Source organism: Cherax quadricarinatus, chromosome 91 (assembly GCF_038502225.1).
Source record: "Cherax quadricarinatus isolate ZL_2023a chromosome 91, ASM3850222v1, whole genome shotgun sequence".
Lineage (NCBI taxonomy): Eukaryota > Metazoa > Arthropoda > Malacostraca > Decapoda > Parastacidae > Cherax > Cherax quadricarinatus.
This window is the reverse complement of record NC_091382.1, coordinates 8,817,740-8,842,907: the sequence shown is the minus strand read 5'-3', so window position 1 is coordinate 8,842,907 and position 25,168 is coordinate 8,817,740. Positions and strand designations below refer to the sequence as shown.

The following is a 25,168-nucleotide window of genomic DNA, read 5'->3' as shown; positions in this document are numbered from 1 at the left end:
GGAAGGAAGCAAGGTCACAGGGAAGCAAGGTCACAGGGAAGCAAGGTCACAAGGATGCAAGGTCACAGGGAAGCAAGGTCACAAGGATGCAAGGTCACAGGGAAGCAAGGTCACAGGGAAGCAAGGTCACAGGGAAGCAAGGTCACAAGGATGCAAGGTCACAGGGAAGCAAGGTCACAGGGAAGCAAGGTCACAGGGAAGCAAGGTCACAGGGAAGCAAGGTCACAGGGAAGCAAGGTCACAGGGAAGCAAGGTCACAAGAAAGCAAGGTCACAGGGAAGCAAGGTCACAGGGAAGCAAGGTCACAAGAAAGCAAGGTCACAGGGAAGCAAGGTCACAGGGAAGCAAGGTCACAAGAAAGCAAGGTCACAGGGAAGCAAGGTCACAGGGAAGCAAGGTCACAGGGAAGCAAGGTCACAGGGATGCAAGGTCACAAGGAAGCAAGGTCACAGGGAAGCAAGATCACAAGGATGCAAGGTCACAGGAAAGCAAGGTCACAAGGATGCAAGGTCACAGGGAAGCAAGGTCACAAGGATGCAAGGTCACAGGGAAGCAAGGTCACAAGGAAGCAAGGTCACAGGGAAGCAAGATCACAAGGATGCAAGGTCACAGGAAAGCAAGGTCACAAGGATGCAAGGTCACAGGGAAGCAAGGTCACAAGGATGCAAGGTCACAGGGAAGCAAGGTCACAAGGATGCAAGGTCACAGGGAAGCAAGGTCACAAGAAAGCAAGGTCACAGGGAAGCAAGGTCACAGGGAAGCAAGGTCACAGGGAAGCAAGGTGACAAGGATGCAAGAATCACGTGACATTGTCTATCTGACTTTATCTCAAGAAAGACTTCCTTTGCAGTTTTCAGGTCACTATGTGATTCAACTCACTTTCAGCCCATATGTGCTGCTATTTTCGACCTTTGTGTTAGAAGTGATCAAGGTCCAAGGACCGAGGCGCTAGTGTTTGCTAACGTCTCTTTTTAAGTAAATTTATCGGTCAAATAAGATAAGATTTCGTTCGGATTTTTAACCCCGGAGGGTTAGCCACCCAGGATAACCCAAGAAAGTCAGTGCGTCATCGAGGACTGTCTAACTTATTTCCATTGGGGTCCTCAATCTTGTCCCCCAGGATGCGACCCACACCAGTCGACTAACACCCAGGTACCTATTTGCTGCTAGGTGAACAGGACAATGTAAGGAAACGTGTCGAAATGTTTCCACCCGCCGGGATCCGAACCCGTGTGTGAAGCGGGAGCTTTAGCCACCAGGCCACCGGGCCACTACTAGGCGGTCATATGGAGACAGCAGTGGAGGGGTAACTTATAATAAAATTACTGTGTATGTAACACGATGAAATTGTGTGTTGATGCTTTAATAAAAATTTTAAACCCATGTGATGTAATCCACTCGTACTTCCTTACGAGAAACTCTGGTCCCGTAGCCGGAGACCGACTTATTGATGTTTGTATACTTACCTAAGCAACAGACGGCCAGTCCACTAACACAATAACCTTTAGCTACGCCTCCTGTGCTTCTGCATTCAACGAGCGGCATACAGGTCCCCAGTGTGTGGATGGCGTCGTTGGTGGTACACTGAGTGGGATTGATCTGCGCCAGGATGAGCGCTGCAATGATACAGATAAAGTATCTTAAAATGCTAAAGCAGGTAAAGCAGCTATGGCTCAACTTTTCTAAGAGATGATTTTACTATAATTTACGCTTGCAAGAATCTAGGATGTAAAAATCAACGAAAAGAATCCTAGCATTCATCAGTTATCACCAGGACCGGATTAAGGCATATAGGGGCTGCAGACCAGGCGCCTCCGTCAGCTGCAGGGCCTCCGCCAGCTGGAAGGCCTCCGCCAGCTGGAGGGCCTCCGCCAGCTGGAGGGCCTCCGCCAGCTGGAAAGCCTCCGCCAGCTGGAGGGCCTCTGCCAGCTGGAGGTCCTCCGCCAGCTGGAGGTCCTCCGCCAGCTGGAGGTCCTCCGCCAGCTGGAGGCCCTCCGCCAGCTGGAGGTCCTCCGCCAGCTGGAAGGCCTCCGCCAGCTGGAGGGCCTCCGCCAGCTGGAGGTGGAGAGCCTCTGCCAGCTGGAGGGCCTCTGCCAGCTGGAGGGCCTCTGCCAGCTGGAGGGTCTCCCCCAAGGGGCCTACAAAATACCACTGGAGGCCTCACAGTACCTGTAACCCAGGGGCCTACAAAATTTTAATCCGGCTTTGCTTATCACCCTCTTAAATCATATAGTAGTTTAAACAATGGGGGAGCTAAACCTTCTAAGAAATCCATCAGTCCTCCTCAGAGGTAAAATTAGTGATAAAAAATAAACGCTTTACCTAAACAGGTCTTCGAGTCTCCTTCCAACCAGAGCCGCCATGAGACCGCAGTAAAGAAATTCTGGTGTTTTTGCTTACTGCCCACACTGGAAATACCAGTCGTTCTTGCAAAAAGTTAGGTGAGATTCGTTAGGAAACAGGACTAGTGTTTCCTGACTCGAGTTTTAGTCATATGACCGAGGCCTTCCAATGGCTTGCCGGTCCACCCCTTTAAAATTTAAGATTTTAATGAGAGCTATTTAATATTGTTACCGTCTTTTGTCAAACTCAATTGCCTTCGTATGTGTTATCAACCTACCTGACATGTCGTAATTTTGTAATATACTTGAGGATTTTTTTGCTCATGTACATGCCGGGAACTTCTCTTAATATTTGTAAAACAGTTTAACTTACTTTTCTTGTCTCTCTCCTCTTGGCTTTGTAATTCTTGGTTTTCCTCGATTCTTTCTGGAGCTTCGTTGTTTGTGGACGAACTTGCTAAAGCAGCGGCCACCGCCACCCACACCGCCGCCCACACCCCCGCCCACATCGCCGCTCCTCCACAGCTGTTTATTACCTGCCAAGAGAAGTGTAAACGACATTAATTACAAGTACAAACACACACACACACACACACACACACACACACACACACACACACACACACACACACACACACACACACACACACACACACACACACACACACACACACACACACACACACACACACAGTGGGCACCTGTGACGAGCGGGGTCCCACAGGGGTCGGTCCTAGGACCAGTGCTATTTTTGGTATATGTGAACGACATGACGGAAGGGTTAGACTCAGAAGTGTCCCTGTTTGCAGATGATGTGAAGTTAATGAGGAGAATTAAATCTGATGAGGACCAGGCAGGACTTCAAAGAGACCTGGACAGACTGGACACCTGGTCCACCAAATGGCTTCTCGAATTTAATCCTGCCAAATGCAAAGTCATGAAGATAGGGGAAGGGCACAGAAGACCACAGACAGAGTATAGGCTAGGTGGCCAAAGACTGCAAACCTCACTCAAGGAGAAAGATCTTGGGGTGAGTATAACACCGAGCATGTCTCCGGAAGCACACATCAATCAGATAACTGCTGCAGCATATGGGCGCCTGGCAAACCTGAGAACAGCATTCCGATACCTTAGTAAGGAATCATTCAAGACACTGTACACCGTGTATGTCAGGCCCATACTGGAGTATGCAGCACCTGTTTGGAACCCGCACTTGATAAAGCACGTCAAGAAACTAGAGAAAGTACAAAGGTTTGCGACAAGGTTAGTTCCAGAGCTAAGGGGAATGTCCTATGAAGAAAGATTAAGGGAAATCGGCCTGACGACACTGGAGGACAGGAGGGTCAGGGGAGACATGATAACGACATATAAAATACTGCGTGGAATAGACAAGGTGGACAAAGACAGGATGTTCCAGGGAGGGGACACAGAAACAAGAGGCCACAATTGGAAGTTGAAGACACAAATGAGTCAGAGAGATAGTAGGAAGTATTTCTTCAGTCATAGAGTTGTAAGGCAGTGGAATAGCCTAGAAAATGACGTAGTGGAGGCAGGAACCATACACAGTTTTAAGACGAGGTTTGATAAAGCTCATGGAGCGGGGAGAGAGAGGGCCTAGTAGCAACCGGTGAAGAGGCGGGGCCAGGAGCTAGGACTCGACCCCTGCAACCACAAATAGGTGAGTACAAATAGGTGAGTACACACACACACACACACACACACACACACACACACACACACACACACACACACACACACACACACACACACACACACACACACACACACACACACACACACACACACACACACACACACACACACACACACACACACACACACACGCACAGCGCGAGTATACACAGTCGTATGGCTGGAGGGAAGTCTAGCATTAACCTTATTTGGTACAAATACACACGAATACAGTTACACAGAATTATCATACAAAGGAACATGTGTGAATCACCCATGATACCCAAGAAGTCAAAGTAACTTATTTCCGCTCAGGTCCTTGATTACCAGCAGATTTATTCACGAAGTTACATTTTTTTTGTTTACATCAAATGGGTTTACATAAATCAAGGTCCAGCTTTTAGTACACGAGTGAGAATGAGTAATATAGAAGGATGTAGAGGAGATAGAAGGAAAATTGGAGGGAACTGAATATGCTTATAAAGTGCTAAAGGAAATGAAAAGTAGTGGAGAAGAATAATATTTTTTTTATTATCACACTGGCTGATTCCCACCAAGGCAGGGTAGCCCGAAAAAGAAAAACTTTCACCATCATTCACTCCATCACTGTCTTGCAAAAGGTGCGCTTACACTACAGTTATAAAACTGCAACATTAACACCCCTCCTTCAGAGTGCAGGCACTGTACTTCCCATCTCCAGGACTCAAGTCCGGCCTGCCGGTTTCCCTGAATCCCTTCATAAATGTTACTTTGCTCACACTCCAACAGCACATCAAGTATTAAAAGCTATTTGTCTCCATTCACTCCTATCAAATGCGGTCATGCACGCTTGCTGGAAGTCCAAGCCCCTCGCACACAAAACCTCCTTTACCCCCTCCCTCCAAACTTTCCTAGGCCGACCCCTACCCCACCTTCCCTCCACTACAGATTTATACACTCTCGAAGTCATTCTGTTTTGTTCCATTCTCTCTACATGTCCGAACCACCTCAACAACCCCTCCCCAGCCCTCTGGATAATAGTTTTGGTAATCCCACACCTCCTAATTTCCAAACTACGAATTCTCTGCATTATATTCACTCCACACATTGCCCCCAGACATGACATCACTGCCTCCAGCCTTCTCCTCGCTGCAACATTCACCACCCATGCTTCACACCCATACAAGAGTGTTGGTACGACTATGCTCTCATACATCCCCCTTTTTGCTTCCACGGACAGAGTTCTTTGTCTCCACAGACTCCTAAGTGCACCACTCTCTCTTTTCCCCTCATCAATTCTGTGATTCACCTCATCCTTCATAGACTCGTCTGCTAACACGTCCACTCCTAAATATCTGAATACATTAACCTCCTCCATACTCTCTCCCTCCAATCTGACATCCAGTCTTTCGTCACCTAATCTTTTTGTTACCCTCATAACCTTACTCTTTCCTATATTTACTTTTAATTTTCTTCTCTTACATACCCTACCAAATTCATCCACCAACCTCTGCAACTTCTCTTCAGAATCTCCCAAAAGCACCATGTCATCAGCAAAGAGCAACTGTGACAACTCCATCTTTGTGTTTGATTCTTTATCTTTTAACTCCGCACCTCTTGCCAAGACCCTCGCATTTACTTCTCTTACAAGCCCATCTGTAAATATATTAAACAACCAAGGTGACATCACACATCATTGTCTAAGGCCTACTTTTACTGGGAAATAATCTCCCTCTCTCCTACATACTCTAACCTGAGCCTCACTATCCTCGTTAAAATTCTTCACTGCTTTCAGTAACCTACCTCCTATACCATAAACCTGCAACATCTGCCACATTGCCCCCCTATCCACTCTGTCATATGCCTTTTCTAAATTCAGAAATGCCACAAAAGCCTCTTTACCCTTATCTAAATACTGTTCACCTATATGTTTCACTGTAAACACTTGGTCTACACACCCCCTACCTTTCCTAAAGCCTCCTTGTTCATCTGCTATCCTACTTTCTGTCTTACTCTTAATTCTTTCAATAATAACTGTACCATACACTTTACCAGGTATACTCAACAGACTTATTCCCCTATAAATTTTGCACTCTCTTTTATCCCCTTTGCCTTTATACAAAGGAACTATGCATGCTCTCTGCCAATCCCTAGGTACCTTACCCTCTTCCATACATTTATTAAATAATAGCACCAACCACTCCAAAACTATATCCCCTCCTGCTTTTAACATTTCTATCTTTATCCCGTCAATCCCAGCTGCCTTACCCCCATTCATTTTACGCACTGCCTCACGTTCTTCCCCCACACTCACAACTGGCTCTTCCTCACTCCTACAAGATGTTATTCCTCCTTGCCCTATACACGAAATCATAGCTTCCCTATCTTCATCAACATTTAACAATTCCTCAAAATATTCCCTCCATCTTCCCGATGCCTCTAACTCTTCATTTAATAACTCTCCTCTCCTATTTTTAACTGTCAAATCCATTTGTTCCCTAGGCTTTCTCAACTTATTAATATTACTCCAAAACTTTTTCATATTTTCAACAAAATTTGTTGATAACATCTCACCCACTCTCTTATTTGCTCTCTTTTTACATTGCTTCACCACACTGGTCTTACTCATGGGTATCTCATGGAGAGGCACCCTGTTCCTGTCTGTGAGACGTGTCAGGTTCCAGTATCGGTTAGCCACATTCTGTTAGACTGCCCTCTATATTAACAAGCACGCAGAATTTACCTCCAACGTCGTCTCTGCTCTACTATCTCTTTACCTTCCCTTCATGCTGATGGACCCTCCTTTAATCCTGACTCTCTCACTGACTTCTTGACAACAACCGACTTACTCCAAAAAATCTGATGACGATACCTTTCGCACTCCCCTCAGCCCTTTCTACCTCAATCTTTTGCTACCCTCTACCCCTGTACTATCCACTGCCCCGCTGTTCTCCGTATCCTACTAATTATCCCTCTCCCTTTTGCCACCTGATGCCCCTGCCACCTGATACCCCTGCTTCCTTCCTGCTCTGAAGCGCTGTATAGCCCTTGTGGTTTAGCGCTTCTTTTTTATTATAATAATAATTCACCACTCTCTTAACCTCTCTGTTTCTTTCCATATACTCTTCCCTCTTTGCATCACTTCTACTTTGTAAAATCTTCTCATATGCAAACTTTTTCTCCCTTACTACTCTCTTCACATCATCATTCCACCAATCGCTCCTCTTCCCTCCCGCACCCACTTTCCTGTAACCACAAACTTCTGCTGAACACTCTAACACTACATTTTTAAACCTACCCCATACCTCTTCGATCCCATTGCCTATGCTCTCATTAGCCCATCTATCCTCCAATAGCTGTTTATATCTTACCCTAACTGCCTCCTCTTTTAGTTTATAAACCTTCACCTCTCTCTTCCCTGATGCTTCTATTCTCCTTGTATCCCATCTACCTTTTACTCTCAGTGTAGCTACAACTAGAAAGTGATCTGATATATCTGTGGCCTCTCTATAAACATGTACATCCTGAAGTCTACTCAACAGTCTTTTATCCACCAATACATAATCCAACATACTACTGTCATTATGTCCTACATCATATCTTGTATACTTATTTATCCTCTATTTCTTAAAATACGTATTACTTATAACTAAACCCCTTTCTATACAAAGTTCAATCAAAGGGCTCCCATTATCATTTACACCTGGCACCCCAAACTTACCTACCACACCCTCTCTAAAAGTTTCTCCTACTTTAGCATTTACGTCCCCTACCACAATTACTCTCTCACATGGTTCAAAGGTTCCTATACATTCGCTTAACACCTCCCAAAATCTCTCTCTCTCTCTTCTGCACTCCTCTCTTCTCCAAGTGCATACACGCTTGTTATGACTCACTTTTCACATCCGACCCTTATTTTAATCCACATAATCCTTGAATTTACACATTTATATTCCCTCTTCTCGTTCCATAACTTGTCCTTCAACATTATTGCTACCCCTTCCTTAGCGCTAACTCTCTCAGCTACTCCTGACTTAATCCCATTTATTTCTCCCCACTGAAACTCGCCTACCCCTTTCAGCTTTGTTTCGCTTAGGGCCAGGACATCCAACTTCTTTTCATTCATAACATCAGGAATCATTTCTTTCTTATCATCCACACTACATCCATGCACATTCAAGCATCCCAACTTTAGAAAGTTTTTCTTCTTCTGATTTTTAATAAATGTGTACAGGAGATGGGGTTACTAGCCCATTGCTCTCGGCATTTTAGTCGCCTCATACAACACGCATGGCTTACGGAGGAAAGATTCTTTTTCACTTCCACATGGACAATAGAGAAAAAAAACAAGAACAAGAACTATTAAGATAAAGAAGAAAAACCCTAGATGTGTGTATGTATACATATGCATGTGCATACCAGTGTAGTATGACCTAAGTGTAAACAGAAGTAGCAAGATATACCTGTTATCCAGCGTGTTTATGAGACAGAAAGAGACACCAGCAATCCTACCATCATGTAAAACATTTACAGGTTTCTGTTTTACAGTCTCCTGGCAGGACGGTAGTACCTCCCTGGGTGGTTGCTGTCTACCAACCTACTACCACAGGATGGTAGTACCTCCCTGGGTGGTTGCTGTCTATCAACCTACTACCACAGGATGGTAGTACCTCCCTGGGTGGTTGCTGTCTACCAACCTCCTACCACAGGATGGTAGTACCTCCCTGGGTGGTTGCTGTCTACCAACCTACTACCACAGGACGGTAGTACCTCCCTGAGTGGTTGCCGTCTACCAACCTACTACAACAGGACGGTAGTAGCTCCCTGGGTGGTTGCTCTCTACCAACCTACTATCACAGGACGGTAGTACCTCCCTGGGTGGTTGCTGTCTACCAACCTACTACCACAGGATGGTAGTACCTCCCTGGGTGGTTGCTGTCTACCAACCTACTACCACAGGATGGTAGTACCTCCCTGGGTGGTTGCTGTCTACCAACCTACTACCACAGGACGGTAGTACCTCCCTGGGTGGTTGCTGTCTACCAACCTACTACCACAGGACGGTAGTACCTCCCTGGGTGGTTGCTGTCTATCAACCTACTACCACAGGACGGTAGTACCTCCCTGGGTGGTTGCTGTCTACCAAACTACTTCCACAGGACGGTAATACCTCCCTGGGTGGTTGCTGTCTACCAACCTACTACCACAGGACGGTAGTACCTCCCTGGGTGGTTGCTGTGTACCATACTACTACCACAGGACGGTAGTACCTCCCTGTGTGGTTGCTGTCTACCAACCTACTACCACAGGATGGTAGTACCTCCCTGGGTGGTTGCTGTCTACCAACCTACTACCACAGGATGGTAGTACCTCCCTGGGTGGTTGCTGTCTATCAACCTACTACCACAGGATGGTAGTACCTCCCTGGGTGGTTGCTGTCTACCAACCTACTACCACAGGACGGTAATACCTCCCTGGGTGGTTGCTGTCTACCAACCTACTACCACAGGACGGTAGTACCTCCCTGGGTGGTTGCTGTCTACCAACCTACTACCACAGGACGGTAGTACCTCCCTGGGTGGTTGCTGTCTACCAACCTACTACCACAGGATGGTAGTACCTCCCTGGGTGGTTGCTGTCTATCAACCTACTACCACAGGATGGTAGTACCTCCCTGGGTGGTTGCTGTCTACCAACCTACTACCACAGGCCGGTAGTACCTCCCTGGGTGGTTGCTGTCTACCAACCTACTACCACAGGATGGTAGTACCTCCCTGGGTGGTTGCTGTCTATCAACCTACTACCACAGGATGGTAGTACCTCCCTGGGTGGTTGCTGTCTACCAACCTACTACCACAGGACGGTAGTACCTCCATGGGTGGTTGCTGTCTACCAACCTACTACCACAGGACGGTAGTACCTCCCTGGGTGGTTGTTGTCTACCAACCTACTACCACAGGACGGTAGTACCTCCCTGGGTGGTTGCTGTCTACCAACCTACTACCACAGGACGGTAGTACCTCCCTGGGTGGTTGCTGTCTACCAACCTACTACCACAGGACGGTAGTACCTCCCTGGGTGGTTGCTGTCTACCAACCTACTACCACAGGACGGTAGTACCTCCCTGGGTGGTTGCTGTCTACCAACCTACTACCACAGGACGGTAGTACCTCCCTGGGTGGTTGCTGTCTACCAACCTACTACCACAGGACGGTAGTACCTCCCTGGGTGGTTGCTGTCTACCAACCTACTACCACAGGACGGTAATACCTCCCTGGGTGGTTGCTGTCTACCAACCTACTACCACAGGACGGTAGTACCTCCCTGGGTGGTTGCTGTCTACCAACCTACTACCACAGGACGGTAGTACCTCCCTGGGTGGTTGCTGTCTACCAACCTACTACCACAGGACGGTAGTACCTCCCTGGGTGGTTGCTGTCTACCAACCTACTACCACAGGACGGTAGTACCTCCCTGGGTGGTTGCTGTCTACCAACCTACTACCACAGGATGGTAGTACCTCCCTGGGTGGTTGCTGTCTACCAACCTACTACCACAGGACGGTAGTACCTCCCTGGGTGGTTGCTGTCTACCAACCTACTACCACAGGACGGTAGTACCTCCCTGGGTGGTTGTTGTCTACCAACCTACTACCACAGGACGGTAGTACCTCCCTGGGTGGTTGTTGTCTACCAACCTACTACCACAGGACGGTAGTACCTCCCTGGGTGGTTGCTGTCTACCAACCTACTACCACAGGATGGTAGTACCTCCCTGGGTGGTTGCTGTCTACCAACCTACTACCACAGGACGGTAGTACCTCCCTGGGTGGTTGTTGTCTACCAACCTACTACCACAGGACGGTAGTACCTCCCTGGGTGGTTGCTGTCTACCAACCTACTACCACAGGACGGTAGTACCTCCCTGGGTGGTTGCTGTCTACCAACCTACTACCACAGGACGGTAGTACCTCCCTGGGTGGTTGCTGTCTACCAACCTACTACCACAGGACGGTAGTACCTCCCTGGGTGGTTGCTGTCTACCAACCTACTACCACAGGACGGTAGTACCTCCCTGGGTGGTTGCTGTCTACCAACCTACTACCACAGGATGGTAGTACCTCCCTGGGTGGTTGCTGTCTACCAACCTACTACCACAGGATGGTAGTACCTCCCTGGGTGGTTGCTGTCTACCAACCTACTACCACAGGACGGTAGTACCTCCCTGGGTGGTTGCTGTCTACCAACCTACTACCACAGGACGGTAGTACCTCCCTGGGTGGTTGCTGTCTACCAACCTACTACTAAAGGACGGTAGTACCTCCCTGGGTGGTTGCTGTCTACCAACCTACTACCACAGGACGGTAGTACCTCCCTGGGTGGTTGCTGTCTACCAACCTACTACCACAGGACGGTAGTACCTCCCTGGGTGGTTGCTGTCTACCAACCTACTACCACAGGATGGTAGTACCTCCCTGGGTGGTTGCTGTCTACCAACCTACTACCACAGGACGGTAGTACCTCCCTGGGTGGTTGTTGTCTACCAACCTACTACCACAGGACGGTAGTACCTCCCTGGGTGGTTGCTGTCTACCAACCTACTACCACAGGACGGTAGTACCTCCCTGGGTGGTTGCTGTCTACCAACCTACTACCACAGGACGGTAGTACCTCCCTGGGTGGTTGCTGTCTACCAACCTACTACCACAGGACGGTAGTACCTCCCTGGGTGGTTGCTGTCTACCAACCTACTACCACAGGACGGTAGTACCTCCCTGGGTGGTTGCTGTCTACCAACCTACTACCACAGGACGGTAGTACCTCCCTGGGTGGTTGCTGTCTACCAACCTACTACCACAGGATGGTAGTACCTCCCTGGGTGGTTGCTGTCTACCAACCTACTACCACAGGACGGTAGTACCTCCCTGGGTGGTTGCTGTCTACCAACCTACTACCACAGGACGGTAGTACCTCCCTGGGTGGTTGCTGTCTACCAACCTACTACCACAGGACGGTAGTACCTCCCTGGGTGGTTGCTGTCTACCAACCTACTACCACAGGACGGTAATACCTCCCTGGGTGGTTGCTGTCTACCAACCTACTACCACAGGACGGTAGTACCTCCCTGGGTGGTTGCTGTCTACCAACCTACTACCACAGGACGGTAGTACCTCCCTGGGTGGTTGCTGTCTACCAACCTACTACCACAGGACGGTAGTACCTCCCTGGGTGGTTGCTGTCTACCAACCTACTACCACAGGACGGTAGTACCTCCCTGGGTGGTTGCTGTCTACCAACCTACTACCACAGGATGGTAGTACCTCCCTGGGTGGTTGCTGTCTACCAACCTACTACCACAGGACGGTAGTACCTCCCTGGGTGGTTGCTGTCTACCAACCTACTACCACAGGACGGTAGTACCTCCCTGGGTGGTTGTTGTCTACCAACCTACTACCACAGGACGGTAGTACCTCCCTGGGTGGTTGTTGTCTACCAACCTACTACCACAGGACGGTAGTACCTCCCTGGGTGGTTGCTGTCTACCAACCTACTACCACAGGATGGTAGTACCTCCCTGGGTGGTTGCTGTCTACCAACCTACTACCACAGGACGGTAGTACCTCCCTGGGTGGTTGTTGTCTACCAACCTACTACCACAGGACGGTAGTACCTCCCTGGGTGGTTGCTGTCTACCAACCTACTACCACAGGACGGTAGTACCTCCCTGGGTGGTTGCTGTCTACCAACCTACTACCACAGGACGGTAGTACCTCCCTGGGTGGTTGCTGTCTACCAACCTACTACCACAGGACGGTAGTACCTCCCTGGGTGGTTGCTGTCTACCAACCTACTACCACAGGACGGTAGTACCTCCCTGGGTGGTTGCTGTCTACCAACCTACTACCACAGGATGGTAGTACCTCCCTGGGTGGTTGCTGTCTACCAACCTACTACCACAGGATGGTAGTACCTCCCTGGGTGGTTGCTGTCTACCAACCTACTACCACAGGACGGTAGTACCTCCCTGGGTGGTTGCTGTCTACCAACCTACTACCACAGGACGGTAGTACCTCCCTGGGTGGTTGCTGTCTACCAACCTACTACTAAAGGACGGTAGTACCTCCCTGGGTGGTTGCTGTCTACCAACCTACTACCACAGGACGGTAGTACCTCCCTGGGTGGTTGCTGTCTACCAACCTACTACCACAGGACGGTAGTACCTCCCTGGGTGGTTGCTGTCTACCAACCTACTACCACAGGATGGTAGTACCTCCCTGGGTGGTTGCTGTCTACCAACCTACTACCACAGGACGGTAGTACCTCCCTGGGTGGTTGTTGTCTACCAACCTACTACCACAGGACGGTAGTACCTCCCTGGGTGGTTGCTGTCTACCAACCTACTACCACAGGACGGTAGTACCTCCCTGGGTGGTTGCTGTCTACCAACCTACTACCACAGGACGGTAGTACCTCCCTGGGTGGTTGCTGTCTACCAACCTACTACCACAGGACGGTAGTACCTCCCTGGGTGGTTGCTGTCTACCAACCTACTACCACAGGACGGTAGTACCTCCCTGGGTGGTTGCTGTCTACCAACCTACTACCACAGGACGGTAGTACCTCCCTGGGTGGTTGCTGTCTACCAACCTACTACCACAGGACGGTAGTACCTCCCTGGGTGGTTGTTGTCTACCAACCTACTACCACAGGACGGTAGTACCTCCCTGGGTGGTTGCTGTCTACCAACCTACTACCACAGGACGGTAGTACCTCCCTGGGTGGTTGCTGTCTACCAACCTACTACCACAGGACGGTAGTACCTCCCTGGGTGGTTGCTGTCTACCAACCTACTACCACAGGACGGTAGTACCTCCCTGGGTGGTTGTTGTCTACCAACCTACTACCACAGGACGGTAGTACCTCCCTGGGTGGTTGCTGTCTACCAACCTACTACCTACTAATAGTGATAATAAAATAAAATAATAATAATTATAAAATACTGATAACTATTAAATAATAATAATGAAATAATTTAATAATAATAGTAATAAAATGTAATACAAAATTACAGATACTTATGAACAATAACAGAGGCCGAATATAGTATGCAAATTAATGCATAATATATTTGAGGAAGTTTCGGACCATTCTTGATCTTTATGTTGTGAAGGATGGACCGAAACGTCGCTGTTAAAAAATTCTCTCTTGTAGGGATTGTTCTGCAGCTTATACCAGTTATGTAGAACGTTTCGACCATGCTTGAAGCAAGGTTAAGACTAGTGTCAGCACTGACAGTTTGTCTCACTAGTGTCAGCACTGACAGTATATCACTAGTGTCAGCAGTGACAGTGTCTCACTAGTGTCAGCACTGACAGTATATCACTAGTGTCAGCAGTGACAGTGTCTCACTAGTGTCAGCACTGACAGTATATCACTAGTGTCAGCACTGACAGTGTGTCTCACTAGTGTCAGCACTGACAGTATATCACTAGTGTCAGCAGTGACAGTGTCTCACTAGTGTCAGCACTGACAGTATATCACTAGTGTCAGCACTGACAGTGTCTCACTAGTGTCAGCACTGACAGTGTCTCACTAGTGTCAGCACTGACAGTATATCACTAGTGTCAGCACTGACAGTGTCTCACTAGTGTCAGCACTGACAGTGTCTCACTAGTGTCAGCACTGACAGTGTCTCACTAGTGTCAGCACTGACAGTATATCACTAGTGTCAGCACTGATAGTGTCTCACTAGTATCAGCACTGACAGTGTGTTTCACTAGTGTCAGCACTGAGTGTATCTCACTAGCGTCAGGACTGACAGTGTATCTAGCGTCAGCACTGACAGGATATCTCACTAGTCAGCACTGACAGTTGTATCTCACTAGTGTCAGCACTGACAGTCTCACTAGTGTCAGCACCGACAGTTGTGTCTTACTAGTGTCAGCACTGGCAGTCTCACTAGGGTGTCAGAAATGACAGTTGTATCTCACTAGTGTCAGCAATGACAGTCTCACTAGTGTCAGCACTGACAGCTGTATCTCACTAGTGTCAGCATTTACAGTTGTATCTCACTTGTGTCAGCACTGACAATTGTATCTCACTAGTGTCAGCACTGACAATTGTATCTCACTAGCGTCAGCACTGACAGTTGTATCTCTCTAGTGTCAGCACTGACAGTCTCACTAGTGTCAGCACTGACATTCTCACTAGTGTCAGCACTGAGAGTTTCACTAGTGTCAGCACTGACAGTCTTACTAGTGTCAGCACTGACGGTTGAATCTCACTAGTGTCAGCACTGACAGTTGCATCTCATTAGTGTCAGCACTGACAGTTGTATCTCACTAGTGTCAGCACTCACAGTCTCACTAATGTCAGCACTCACAGTCTCACTAGTGTCAGCACTGAGAGTCTCTCCATTGTCAGTATTGACAGTCTCACTAGTGTCAGCACTGACAGTGTATCTCACTCGTGTCAGCACTGACATTGTATCTCACTAGTATCAGCACTGAATGATGTATATTACTAGTGTCAGCACTGATAGTGCATCTCACTAGTATCAGCACTGAATGATGTATATTACTAGTGTCAGCACTGACTGGCGTATATCATTAGTGTCAGCACTGACTGGTGTATGTCATTAGTGTCAGCAGTGACTGGTATATATCACTAGTGTCAGCACTGACTGGTGTATATCACTAGTGTCAGCACTGAATGATATATATCACTAGTGTCAGCACTGACTGGTATATTTCACTGGTGTCAGCACTGACTGGTATATATCACTAGTGTCAGCACTGACTGGTATATATCACTAGTGTTAGCACTGACTGGTATATATCACTAGTGTCAGCACTGACTGGTATATATCACTAGTGTCAGCACTGACTGGTATATATCACTAGTGTCAGCACTGACTGGTATATATCACTAGTGTCAGCACTGACTGGTGTATATCACTAGTGTCAGCACTGAATGATATATATCACTAGTGTCAGCACTGACTGGTATATTTCACTGGTGTCAGCACTGACTGGTATATATCACTAGTGTCAGCACTGACTGGTATATTTCACTGGTGTCAGCACTGACTGGTGTCAGCACTGACTGGTGTCACCTTTGTATTTCGTTCTAGTGAAGATTTAGCGCTAAATCCCTTTTCTGTACGTTAAAAAGCTGACGTTCTTAGTTCGTAGTTAAGACGACACGTTTTGGACCACTTTAATAATGAGTTGAAGAACGAAAATTTTCTTGACCACGTCTGCCATATATCTGAAGTAGTGGATGGATTGTGAAGGACCTGCCTAGAATGGGCCAGCAGGCCTGCTGAAGTGTTCCTCCTTTCTTATGTTCTCAGGTACATTGTTCAGTTTTCCCAAACTTCGTTCCATGAACTCTGAAGTTGGGACAAGTTCAGATGAAAATTTATATATATGTGCAGCATCCGGGTATCTTTACTGTAGATGTTTCGTCCTCCAGTGGCTTTATCAATACAAATTCAAGGACGTAATTGGAAAACAGTAGAGTTGTATACAAAAGATGAGGTAATCAGTCCCTCAGTCTTGAAGTTGGTGAAGAGCACCGTAGTCTTGAGGAGTCTTCAGATTCTTGACCAACTCCAAGGCTAAGGGACTGATAAGAAAATAAGAATATAAGAAATAAGGAACACTGCAGCAGGCCTACTGGCCCATGAGAGGCAAGTCCAATTCTCCCACCGGCTTTAGCCAATGCCTTAACTTAATCAGGTCAGGTCACAGTCACTTAAGGAAGAATCACAACATCTGACCTAGTAGTCCATTACCTAGTCTTTCGTACATATGTCTATTGTTCTTCAGTTATGTCGTCTAATTTGCATTGATAAAGACAGATAAAGATACCCAAACGTTGCACATGTGTCTAAGTCTTCAACCCGGAGGTGTTTTCCCGAGTGAGTGGAGGTGTTACACCTATGACTAAATCAAGTTTACACTTGTGTGGATGAATAAGACACATATACAGTATCTTTCTCGTAGAGACATTTCACTAACCAGTGAACGTATCAAGAACAAAATGGAACAATAGAGGTACCCTCCGCTTCCTCGGATCAAACCTATTTGCAACAAAACTCCCGAGTACAGTTATAGAGGCCAGAACGTTGTGTAGCTTTAAAAATAGGTTGGATAAATACATGAGTGGATGTGGGTGGGTGTGAGTTGGACCTGATAGCTTGTGCTACCAGGTCGGTTGCCGTGTTCCTCCCTTAAGTCAATGTGACCTGACCTGACTAGGTTGGGTGCATTGGCTTAAGCCGGTAGGAGACTTGGACCTGCCTCGCATGGGCCAGTAGGCCTTCTGCAGTGTTCCTTCGTTCTTATGTTCTTATGTTAACTGGAACAATGAACAAATAACCCGAGTTATTTGTGGACTCTTATCAGTATTATACACAGAATACCAGAGACAGTCCCTGTATTGTTTTTAACGTCTTGGCAAAGTTTCTGGAGGGCGAAACGTTTCCACGGTAAAATGTCGCATTAGTTGCACATGTATCCTTTAATCTAACATATTGTCGGATATTCTACCAATAGTAATACATAAAGAAATAGTTTGAGGTGATCAGTCCCTCAGCATTGAAGTGAATATTAAAATGGTATACAGTACCAACAGTTTGATAAAACACATGTGCAACAGTGGGGTATCTTTATTCCGAAAAGCTTCGCCTACTCAGTAGGCTTCTTCAGCCGAGTACAAAAGAGTGAGCCGAAGTGAAGTGTTCAATCCAGCAGTCTTGGTGAATCTCATTACCAGCCTATAACTTTTACACTGTTTTGTTCCCTTTACCTTTATACAAAGGAACTATGCTTCCTCTCTGCCAGTCCCAAGGTACCTTACCCTCATCCATACATTACATAAAATCACTAACCACTCCGAAACACTTGTGATGAGGTAAGCAAGGGTGGCGTACCTTACCTTCATGATGTGAGGAGAGAGTAACAGTGTACACCACACTGAGGCTCCAGGAAGTCTGGCACAGGCGACCACAACGTCTCTCTTATATACTAAATACAGTCCTGTTTTCCACGATCCTCTTCTCACCTAATACACACACACACACACACACAGTAGCAACCGGTGAAGAGGCGGGGCCAGGAGCTAGGACTCGACCCCTGCAACCACAAATAGGTGAGTACGAATAGGTGAGTGAGTACACACACACACACACATATATGTGTGTGTGTGTGTGTGTGTATTAGGTGAGGAATAGGTTAGTTGGAGAATATAACGTCACTTTATCTATGAAGTCACAGGATGTCGTGATGGAAGACGTCTCTACCGATCATCAAGGGAAGAAAAGGGATAGAGGGTGAAGTCCTCTTAAGGATTAGTAATTCCAGAGGCTTAATTATCCAGGATAACTGAAGACAGTTAAACAGTGTGGCTAATTTTTATTGTCCTCATTTAGGTAACGTCACTTACATGTCTCACTTCGCCCAGGATTCAACCTGGATCCTTCGGTTGTGAGGAAATCTCTCTTCAACTTACTACTGCCACACATTTTCACTTAACATGACAAGGCAGACTGACAGCAAACAAGGCAACACATGCTAAATATCACACCTCATCTTTGACGATGCTTCCAGTCAACATTACTGTTAATATTTGAGATAACTTTAAGCTGCCGACTCACGTGGAAAAGAGACAAGCTATTCCCTAGTATATTTCGATATATTTATCGAAATATAGTTTGTTATATTTCGATAAATATTTCGTTATTGCAATGGGAAATTCTCTCTCACATATCCTTATCAGTTTGTACATGGAATATTTTGAAACAAGATTGGTTAACAAAATCATACCCAGTAGACCTAAGTGGTACAGATATGTTGGTAAGGTTTTATGTCTAATGCCTAAGATAATAGAAACCATTTTCTTGTTGAATTAAATAGTCTATCTCATTCCATAAATTTTACTGTTGAGTTTGAGCAATATAACTCATTTCCTTTTTTAGATATTTTAATTATTAAAGGGAACCATGATTTTAAACTCAAAATATACATAAAACCAACATATAACTTCTTATTTGCACTATTATTCTACACACGATAAAGGTAAACTTTCTGAATTCTCATTCAGAAAGAATGAGAAAAATACTTTAAAATGGCTAGAATTACTTTTTACAAATCTTAAAAAGGAGAGTCATATTCAACCAAGAATTTGTTGGTTCTCTCTTATCATGAAAACTTTCTTGATATACTTTCTTTATTTAAGAGTTTTTAAATCAAAGTTGTATTTAAAAATCTTGATATAGTAAAATAACTTCTAATTAGAAGTTTATTTACTATAAAATAAAAATTGGGAAAAGCTTAAAACTACGATTACAACAATATAAATATAGCATTAGAACTGGACGAGAGTCTAGATGGCTCCAACTTCATCCTCTTCCCTACTTGTACGTCTCATAACAATAAAAATGCTTTCATATGAGCTGATGTAGGTAACAGCTCTTAGCTTGTCAATAAAGCTAGGGATCCTTAACCTGTAAATAGCTTGTCAATAAAGCTAGGGATCCTTAACCTGTAAATAGCTTGTCAATAAAACTAGGGATCCTTAACCTGTAAATAGCTTGTCAATAAAGCTAGGGATCCTTAACCTGTAAATAGCTTGTCAATAAAGCTACGGATCCTTAACCTGTAAATAGCTTGTCAATAAAGCTACGGATCCTTAACCTGTAAATAGCTTGTCAATAAAGCTAGGGATCCTTAACCTGTAAATAGCTTGTCAATAAAGCTAGGGATCCTTAACCTGTAAATAGCTTGTCAATAAAGCTACGGATCCTTAACCTGTAAATAGCTTGTCAGTAAACCTAGGGATCCTTAACCTGTAAATAGCTTGTGAATAAAGCTAGGGATCCTTAACCTTGTCAAACCCTGTGTAAAAAACAAACAAACAAAAAAGTCTAATTCTCTGTTTATAGACGTCAGAGATTTTAACCACATAATTGATTTTCAAAAGGTCGAAAAAGTTGTATCAAGCAGATCTTTGATTGAGAGAAATATAATTGAATCAAGCTTCAAAAAAAAAAATACTTTTGATTTTAATATGAATATTGATTTAGGATTATACAAATTAGATTAATTTATAATTAACAAAATTCGGGAAGAATTTAAGCTATGTTTGGCAAGTCCTTGACCATCTCACCCGCATCATTATTAAGGAACGGGGGAGGTGTCGGATGTTGACCGTGAGGTGTTATCTTGGCCTTATAAGCCATTTGTTATTCTATTATTTTTATAGTTCTTTGATAATGTGAGAAATCAAGAAAGCACTTGGGAGTTCACTATATTTTTCAAAGAGATTGATTTGCATTTTGTGATATCACCTGTTTACTGTGATCTTATTGTAGTAGACTTCAGGATGTACATGTTTATAGAGGGACCACAGATATATCAGATCACTTTCTAGTTGTAGCTACACTGAGAGTAAAAGGTAGATGGGATACAAGGAGGATAGAAGCATCAAGGAAGAGAGAGGTGAAGGTTTATAAACTAAAAGAGGAGGCAGTTAGGGTAAGATATAAACAGCTATTGGAGGATAGATGGCCAAATGAGAGCATAGGCAATGGGGTCGAAGAGGTATGGGGTAGGTTTAAAAATGTAGTGTTAGAGTGTTCAGCAGAAGTTTGTGGTTACAGGAAAGTGGGTGCGGGAGGGAAGAAGAGCGATTGGTGGAATGATGATGTAAAGAGAGTAGTAAGGGAGAAAAAGTTAGCATATGAGAAGTTTTTACAAAGTAGAAGTGATGCAAGGAGGGAAGAGTATATGGAGAAAAAGAGAGATTAAGAGAGTGGTGAAGCAATGTAAAAAGAGAGCAAATGAGAGAGTGGGTGAGATGTTATCAACAAATTTTGTTGAAAATAAAAAAAAGTTTTGGAGTGAGATTAACAAGTTAAGGAAGCCTAGAGAACAAATGGATTTGTCAGTTAAAAATAGGAGAGGAGAGTTATTAAATGGAGAGTTAGAGGTATTGGGAAGATGGAGGGAATATTTTGAGGAATTGTTAAATGTTGATGAAGATAGGGAAGCTGTGATTTCGTGTATAGGGCAAGGAGGAATAACATCTTGCAGGAGTGAGGAAGAGCCAGTTGTGAGTGTGGAGGAAGTTCGTGAGGCAGTAGGTAAAATGAAAGGGGGTAAGGCAGCCGGGATTGATGGGATAAAGATAGAAATGTTAAAAGCAGGTGGGGATATAGTTTTGGAGTGGTTGGTGCAATTATTTAATAAATGTATGGAAGAGGGTAAGGTACCTAGAGATTGGCAGAGAGCATGCATAGTTCCTTTGTATAAAGGCAAACGGGATAAAAGAGAGTGCAAAAATTATAGGGGGATAAGTCTGTTGAGTATACCTGGTAAAGTGTATGGTAGAGTTATTATTGAAAGAATTAAGAGTAAGACGGAGAATAGGATAGCAGATGAACAAGGAGGCTTTAGGAAAGGTAGGGGGTGTGTGGACCAGTGTGGTGAAAGTGTTGAATGATGAAAGTATTTTCTTTTTGGGGATTTTCTTTCTTTTTGGGTCACCCTGCCTCGGTGGGAGACGGCCGACTTGTTATATATATATATATATATATATATATATATATATATATATATATATATATATATATATATATATATATATATATATATATATATATATATATATATTTATATATATATATATATATATATATATATATATATATATATATATATATATATATATATATATATATATATATGTATATATATACACACAAACAGTGATCTCTGGCCAAGATCAGTGTTTGTGTATATTTCGCCTGCTCTTGCAAATTCCTTGCATTGTTAAAATCTCTAGTAAGGCTGATGCATGCAGAGGATGAGATGAAAAGCTATAAGCCTTCTCCCTGAAAGCTGGCTGCCTTGGATCAACGTCTAGCATTGTGCTAGGCGCTAAGGTATTGATCCAGTGTGGTGAGAATGGTGTAGCACTGCGTACCTTGTTCCAAGGTTCGTAGGTTCGAGTCTCCTTCGGCCAGAGATCAGTGTTTATATATACAGCAACCACCCAGGGAAGTACTACCGTCCTGCCAGATGACTGTGAAACAAAAACCTGTAACTGTTTTGCATGATGGTAGGATTGCTGGTTTCTTTTTCTGTCTCATAAACACGCTAGATAACAGGGATATCTTGCTACTACTACTTACACTTTGGTCACACTTCACAGACACGCACATGCATATATATATATACATACATCTAGGTTTTTCTCCTTTTTTTTTCTAAAATAGCTCTTTGTCACACTTTCATATATATTTTTTAGGTTTTTTCTTTTTCTATTGTCCATGTCCATGGGAAGTGGAAAAGAATCTTTCCTCCGTAAGCCATGCGTGTCGTATGAGGCGACTAAAATGCCGGGAGCAATGGGCTAGTAACCCCTTCTCCTGTATACAATTACTAAAAAAGAGAAGAAGAAAAACTTTATAAAACTGGGATGCTTAAATGTGCGTGGATGTAGTGCGGATGACAAGAAACAGATGATTGCTGATGTTATGAATGAAAAGAAGTTGGATGTCCAGGCTCTAAGCGAAACAAAGCTGAAGGGGGTAGGAGAGTTTCAGTGGGGGGAAATAAATGGGATTAAATCTGGAGTATCTGAGAGAGTTAGAGCAAGGGAAGGGGTAGCAGTAATGTTAAATGATCAGTTATGGAAGGAGAAAAGAGAATATGAATGTGTAAATTCAAGAATTATGTGGATTAAAGTGAAGGTTGGATGCGAGAAGTGGGTCATAATAAGCGTGTATGCACCTGGAGAAGAGAGGAATGCAGAGGAGAGAGAGAGATTTTGGGAGATGTTAAGTGAATGTATAGGAGCCTTTGAACCAAGTGAGAGAGTAATTGTGGTAGGGGACCTGAATGCTAAAGTAGGAGAAACTTTTAGAGAGGGTGTGGTAGGTAAGTTTGGGGTGCCAGGTGTAAATGATAATGGGAGCCCTTTGATTGAACTTTGTATAGAAAGGGGTTTAGTTATAGGTAATACATATTTTAAGAAAAAGAGGATAAATAAGTATACAATATATGATGTAGGGCGAAATGACAGTAGTTTGTTGGATTATGTATTGGTAGATAAAAGACTGTCGAGTAGACTTCAGGATGTACATGTTTATAGAGGGGCCACAGATATATCAGATCACTTTCTAGTTGTAGCTACACTGAGAGTAAAAGGTAGATGGGATACAAGGAGAATAGAAGCATCAGGGAAGAGAGAGGTGAAGGTTTATAAACTAAAAGAGGAGGCAGTTAGGGTAAGATATAAACAGCTATTGGAGGATAGATGGGCTAATGAGAGCATAGGCAATGGGGTCGAAGAGGTATGGGGTAGGATTAAAAATGTAGTGTTAGAGTGTTCAGCAGAAGTTTGTGGTTACAGGAAAGTGGGTGCAGGAGGGAAGAGGAGCGATTGGTGGAATGATGATGTAAAGAGAGTAGTAAGGGAGAAAAAGTTAGCATATGAGAAGTTTTTACAAAGTAGAAGTGATGCAAGGAGGGAAGAGTATATGGAGAAAAAGAGAGAGGTTAAGAGAGTGGTGAAGCAATGTAAAAAGAGAGCAAATGAGAGAGTGGGTGAGATGTTATCAACAAATTTTGTTGAAAATAAGAAAAAGTTTTGGAGTGAGATTAACAAGTTAAGAAAGCCTAGAGAACAAATGGATTTGTCAGTTAAAAATAGGAGAGGAGAGTTATTAAATGGAGAGTTAGAGGTATTGGGAAGATGGAGGGAATATTTTGAGGAATTGTTAAATGTTGATGAAGATAGGGAAGCTGTGATTTCGTGTATAGGGCAAGGAGGAATAACATCTTGTAGGAGTGAGGAAGAGCCAGTTGTGAGTGTGGGGGAAGTTCGTGAGGCAGTAGGTAAAATGAAAGGGGGTAAGGCAGCCGGGATTGATGGGATAAAGATAGAAATGTTAAAAGCAGGTGGGGATATAGTTTTGGAGTGGTTGGTGCAATTATTTAATAAATGTATGGAAGAGGGTAAGGTACCTAGGGATTGGCAGAGAGCATGCATAGTTCCTTTGTATAAAGGCAAAGGGGATAAAAGAGAGTGCAAAAATTATAGGGGGATAAGTCTGTTGAGTGTACCTGGTAAAGTGTATGGTAGAGTTATAATTGAAAGAATTAAGAGTAAGACAGAGAATAGGATAGCAGATGAACAAGGAGGCTTTAGGAAAGGTAGGGGGTGTGTGGACCAGGTGTTTACAGTGAAACATATAAGTGAACAGTATTTAGATAAGGCTAAAGAGGTCTTTGTGGCATTTATGGATTTGGAAAAGGCGTATGACAGGGTGGATAGGGGGGCAATGTGGCAGATGTTGCAAGTGTATGGTGTAGGAGGTAGGTTACTGAAAGCAGTGAAGAGTTTTTACGAGGATAGTGAGGCTCAAGTTAGAGTATGTAGGAAAGAGGGAAATTTTTTCCCAGTAAAAGTAGGCCTTAGACAAGGATGTGTGATGTCACCATGGTTGTTTAATATATTTATAGATGGGGTTGTAAGAGAAGTAAATGCGAGGGTCTTGGCAAGAGGCGTGGAGTTAAAAGATAAAGAATCACACACAAAGTGGGAGTTGTCACAGCTGCTCTTTGCTGATGACACTGTGCTCTTGGGAGATTCTGAAGAGAAGTTGCAGAGATTGGTGGATGAATTTGGTAGGGTGTGCAAAAGAAGAAAATTAAAGGTGAATACAGGAAAGAGTAAGGTTATGAGGATAACAAAAAGATTAGGTGATGAAAGATTGAATATCAGATTGGAGGGAGAGAGTATGGAGGAGGTGAACGTATTCAGATATTTGGGAGTGGACGTGTCAGCGGATGGGTCTATGAAAGATGAGGTGAATCATAGAATTGATGAGGGAAAAAGAGTGAGTGGTGCACTTAGGAGTCTGTGGAGACAAAGAACTTTGTCCTTGGAGGCAAAGAGGGGAATGTATGAGAGTATAGTTTTACCAACGCTCTTATATGGGTGTGAAGCGTGGGTGATGAATGTTGCAGCGAGGAGAAGGCTGGAGGCAGTGGAGATGTCATGTCTGAGGGCAATGTGTGGTGTGAATATAATGCAGAGAATTCGTAGTTTGGAAGTTAGGAGGAGGTGCGGGATTACCAAAAC

General features: G+C 44.6%; 2 protein-coding genes across 2 annotated transcripts in view; one reads left to right on the top strand and one right to left on the bottom strand.

Moving 5' to 3' along the window:
* Positions 1 to 18,024, bottom strand: part of LOC128704836 (uncharacterized) — a 39,688-nt gene extending 21,664 nt beyond the window's left edge. The window contains exons 1-3 of the mRNA XM_070104372.1: positions 17,957 to 18,024; positions 2,716 to 2,878; positions 1,467 to 1,616 (exon numbers count right to left, since the gene is read on the bottom strand). Coding sequence (XP_069960473.1) covers positions 1,467 to 1,616; positions 2,716 to 2,878; positions 17,957 to 17,962 — 319 coding nt within the window. The 5' untranslated portion in view covers positions 17,963 to 18,024. The remainder of the gene's footprint in view (positions 1 to 1,466; positions 1,617 to 2,715; positions 2,879 to 17,956) is intronic.
* LOC138855363 (uncharacterized) overlaps positions 1 to 25,168 on the top strand; it is a gene marked incomplete at its 3' end in the record, with an annotated part of 151,521 nt that overhangs the window by 35,422 nt on the left and 90,931 nt on the right. The window lies entirely within an intron of this gene.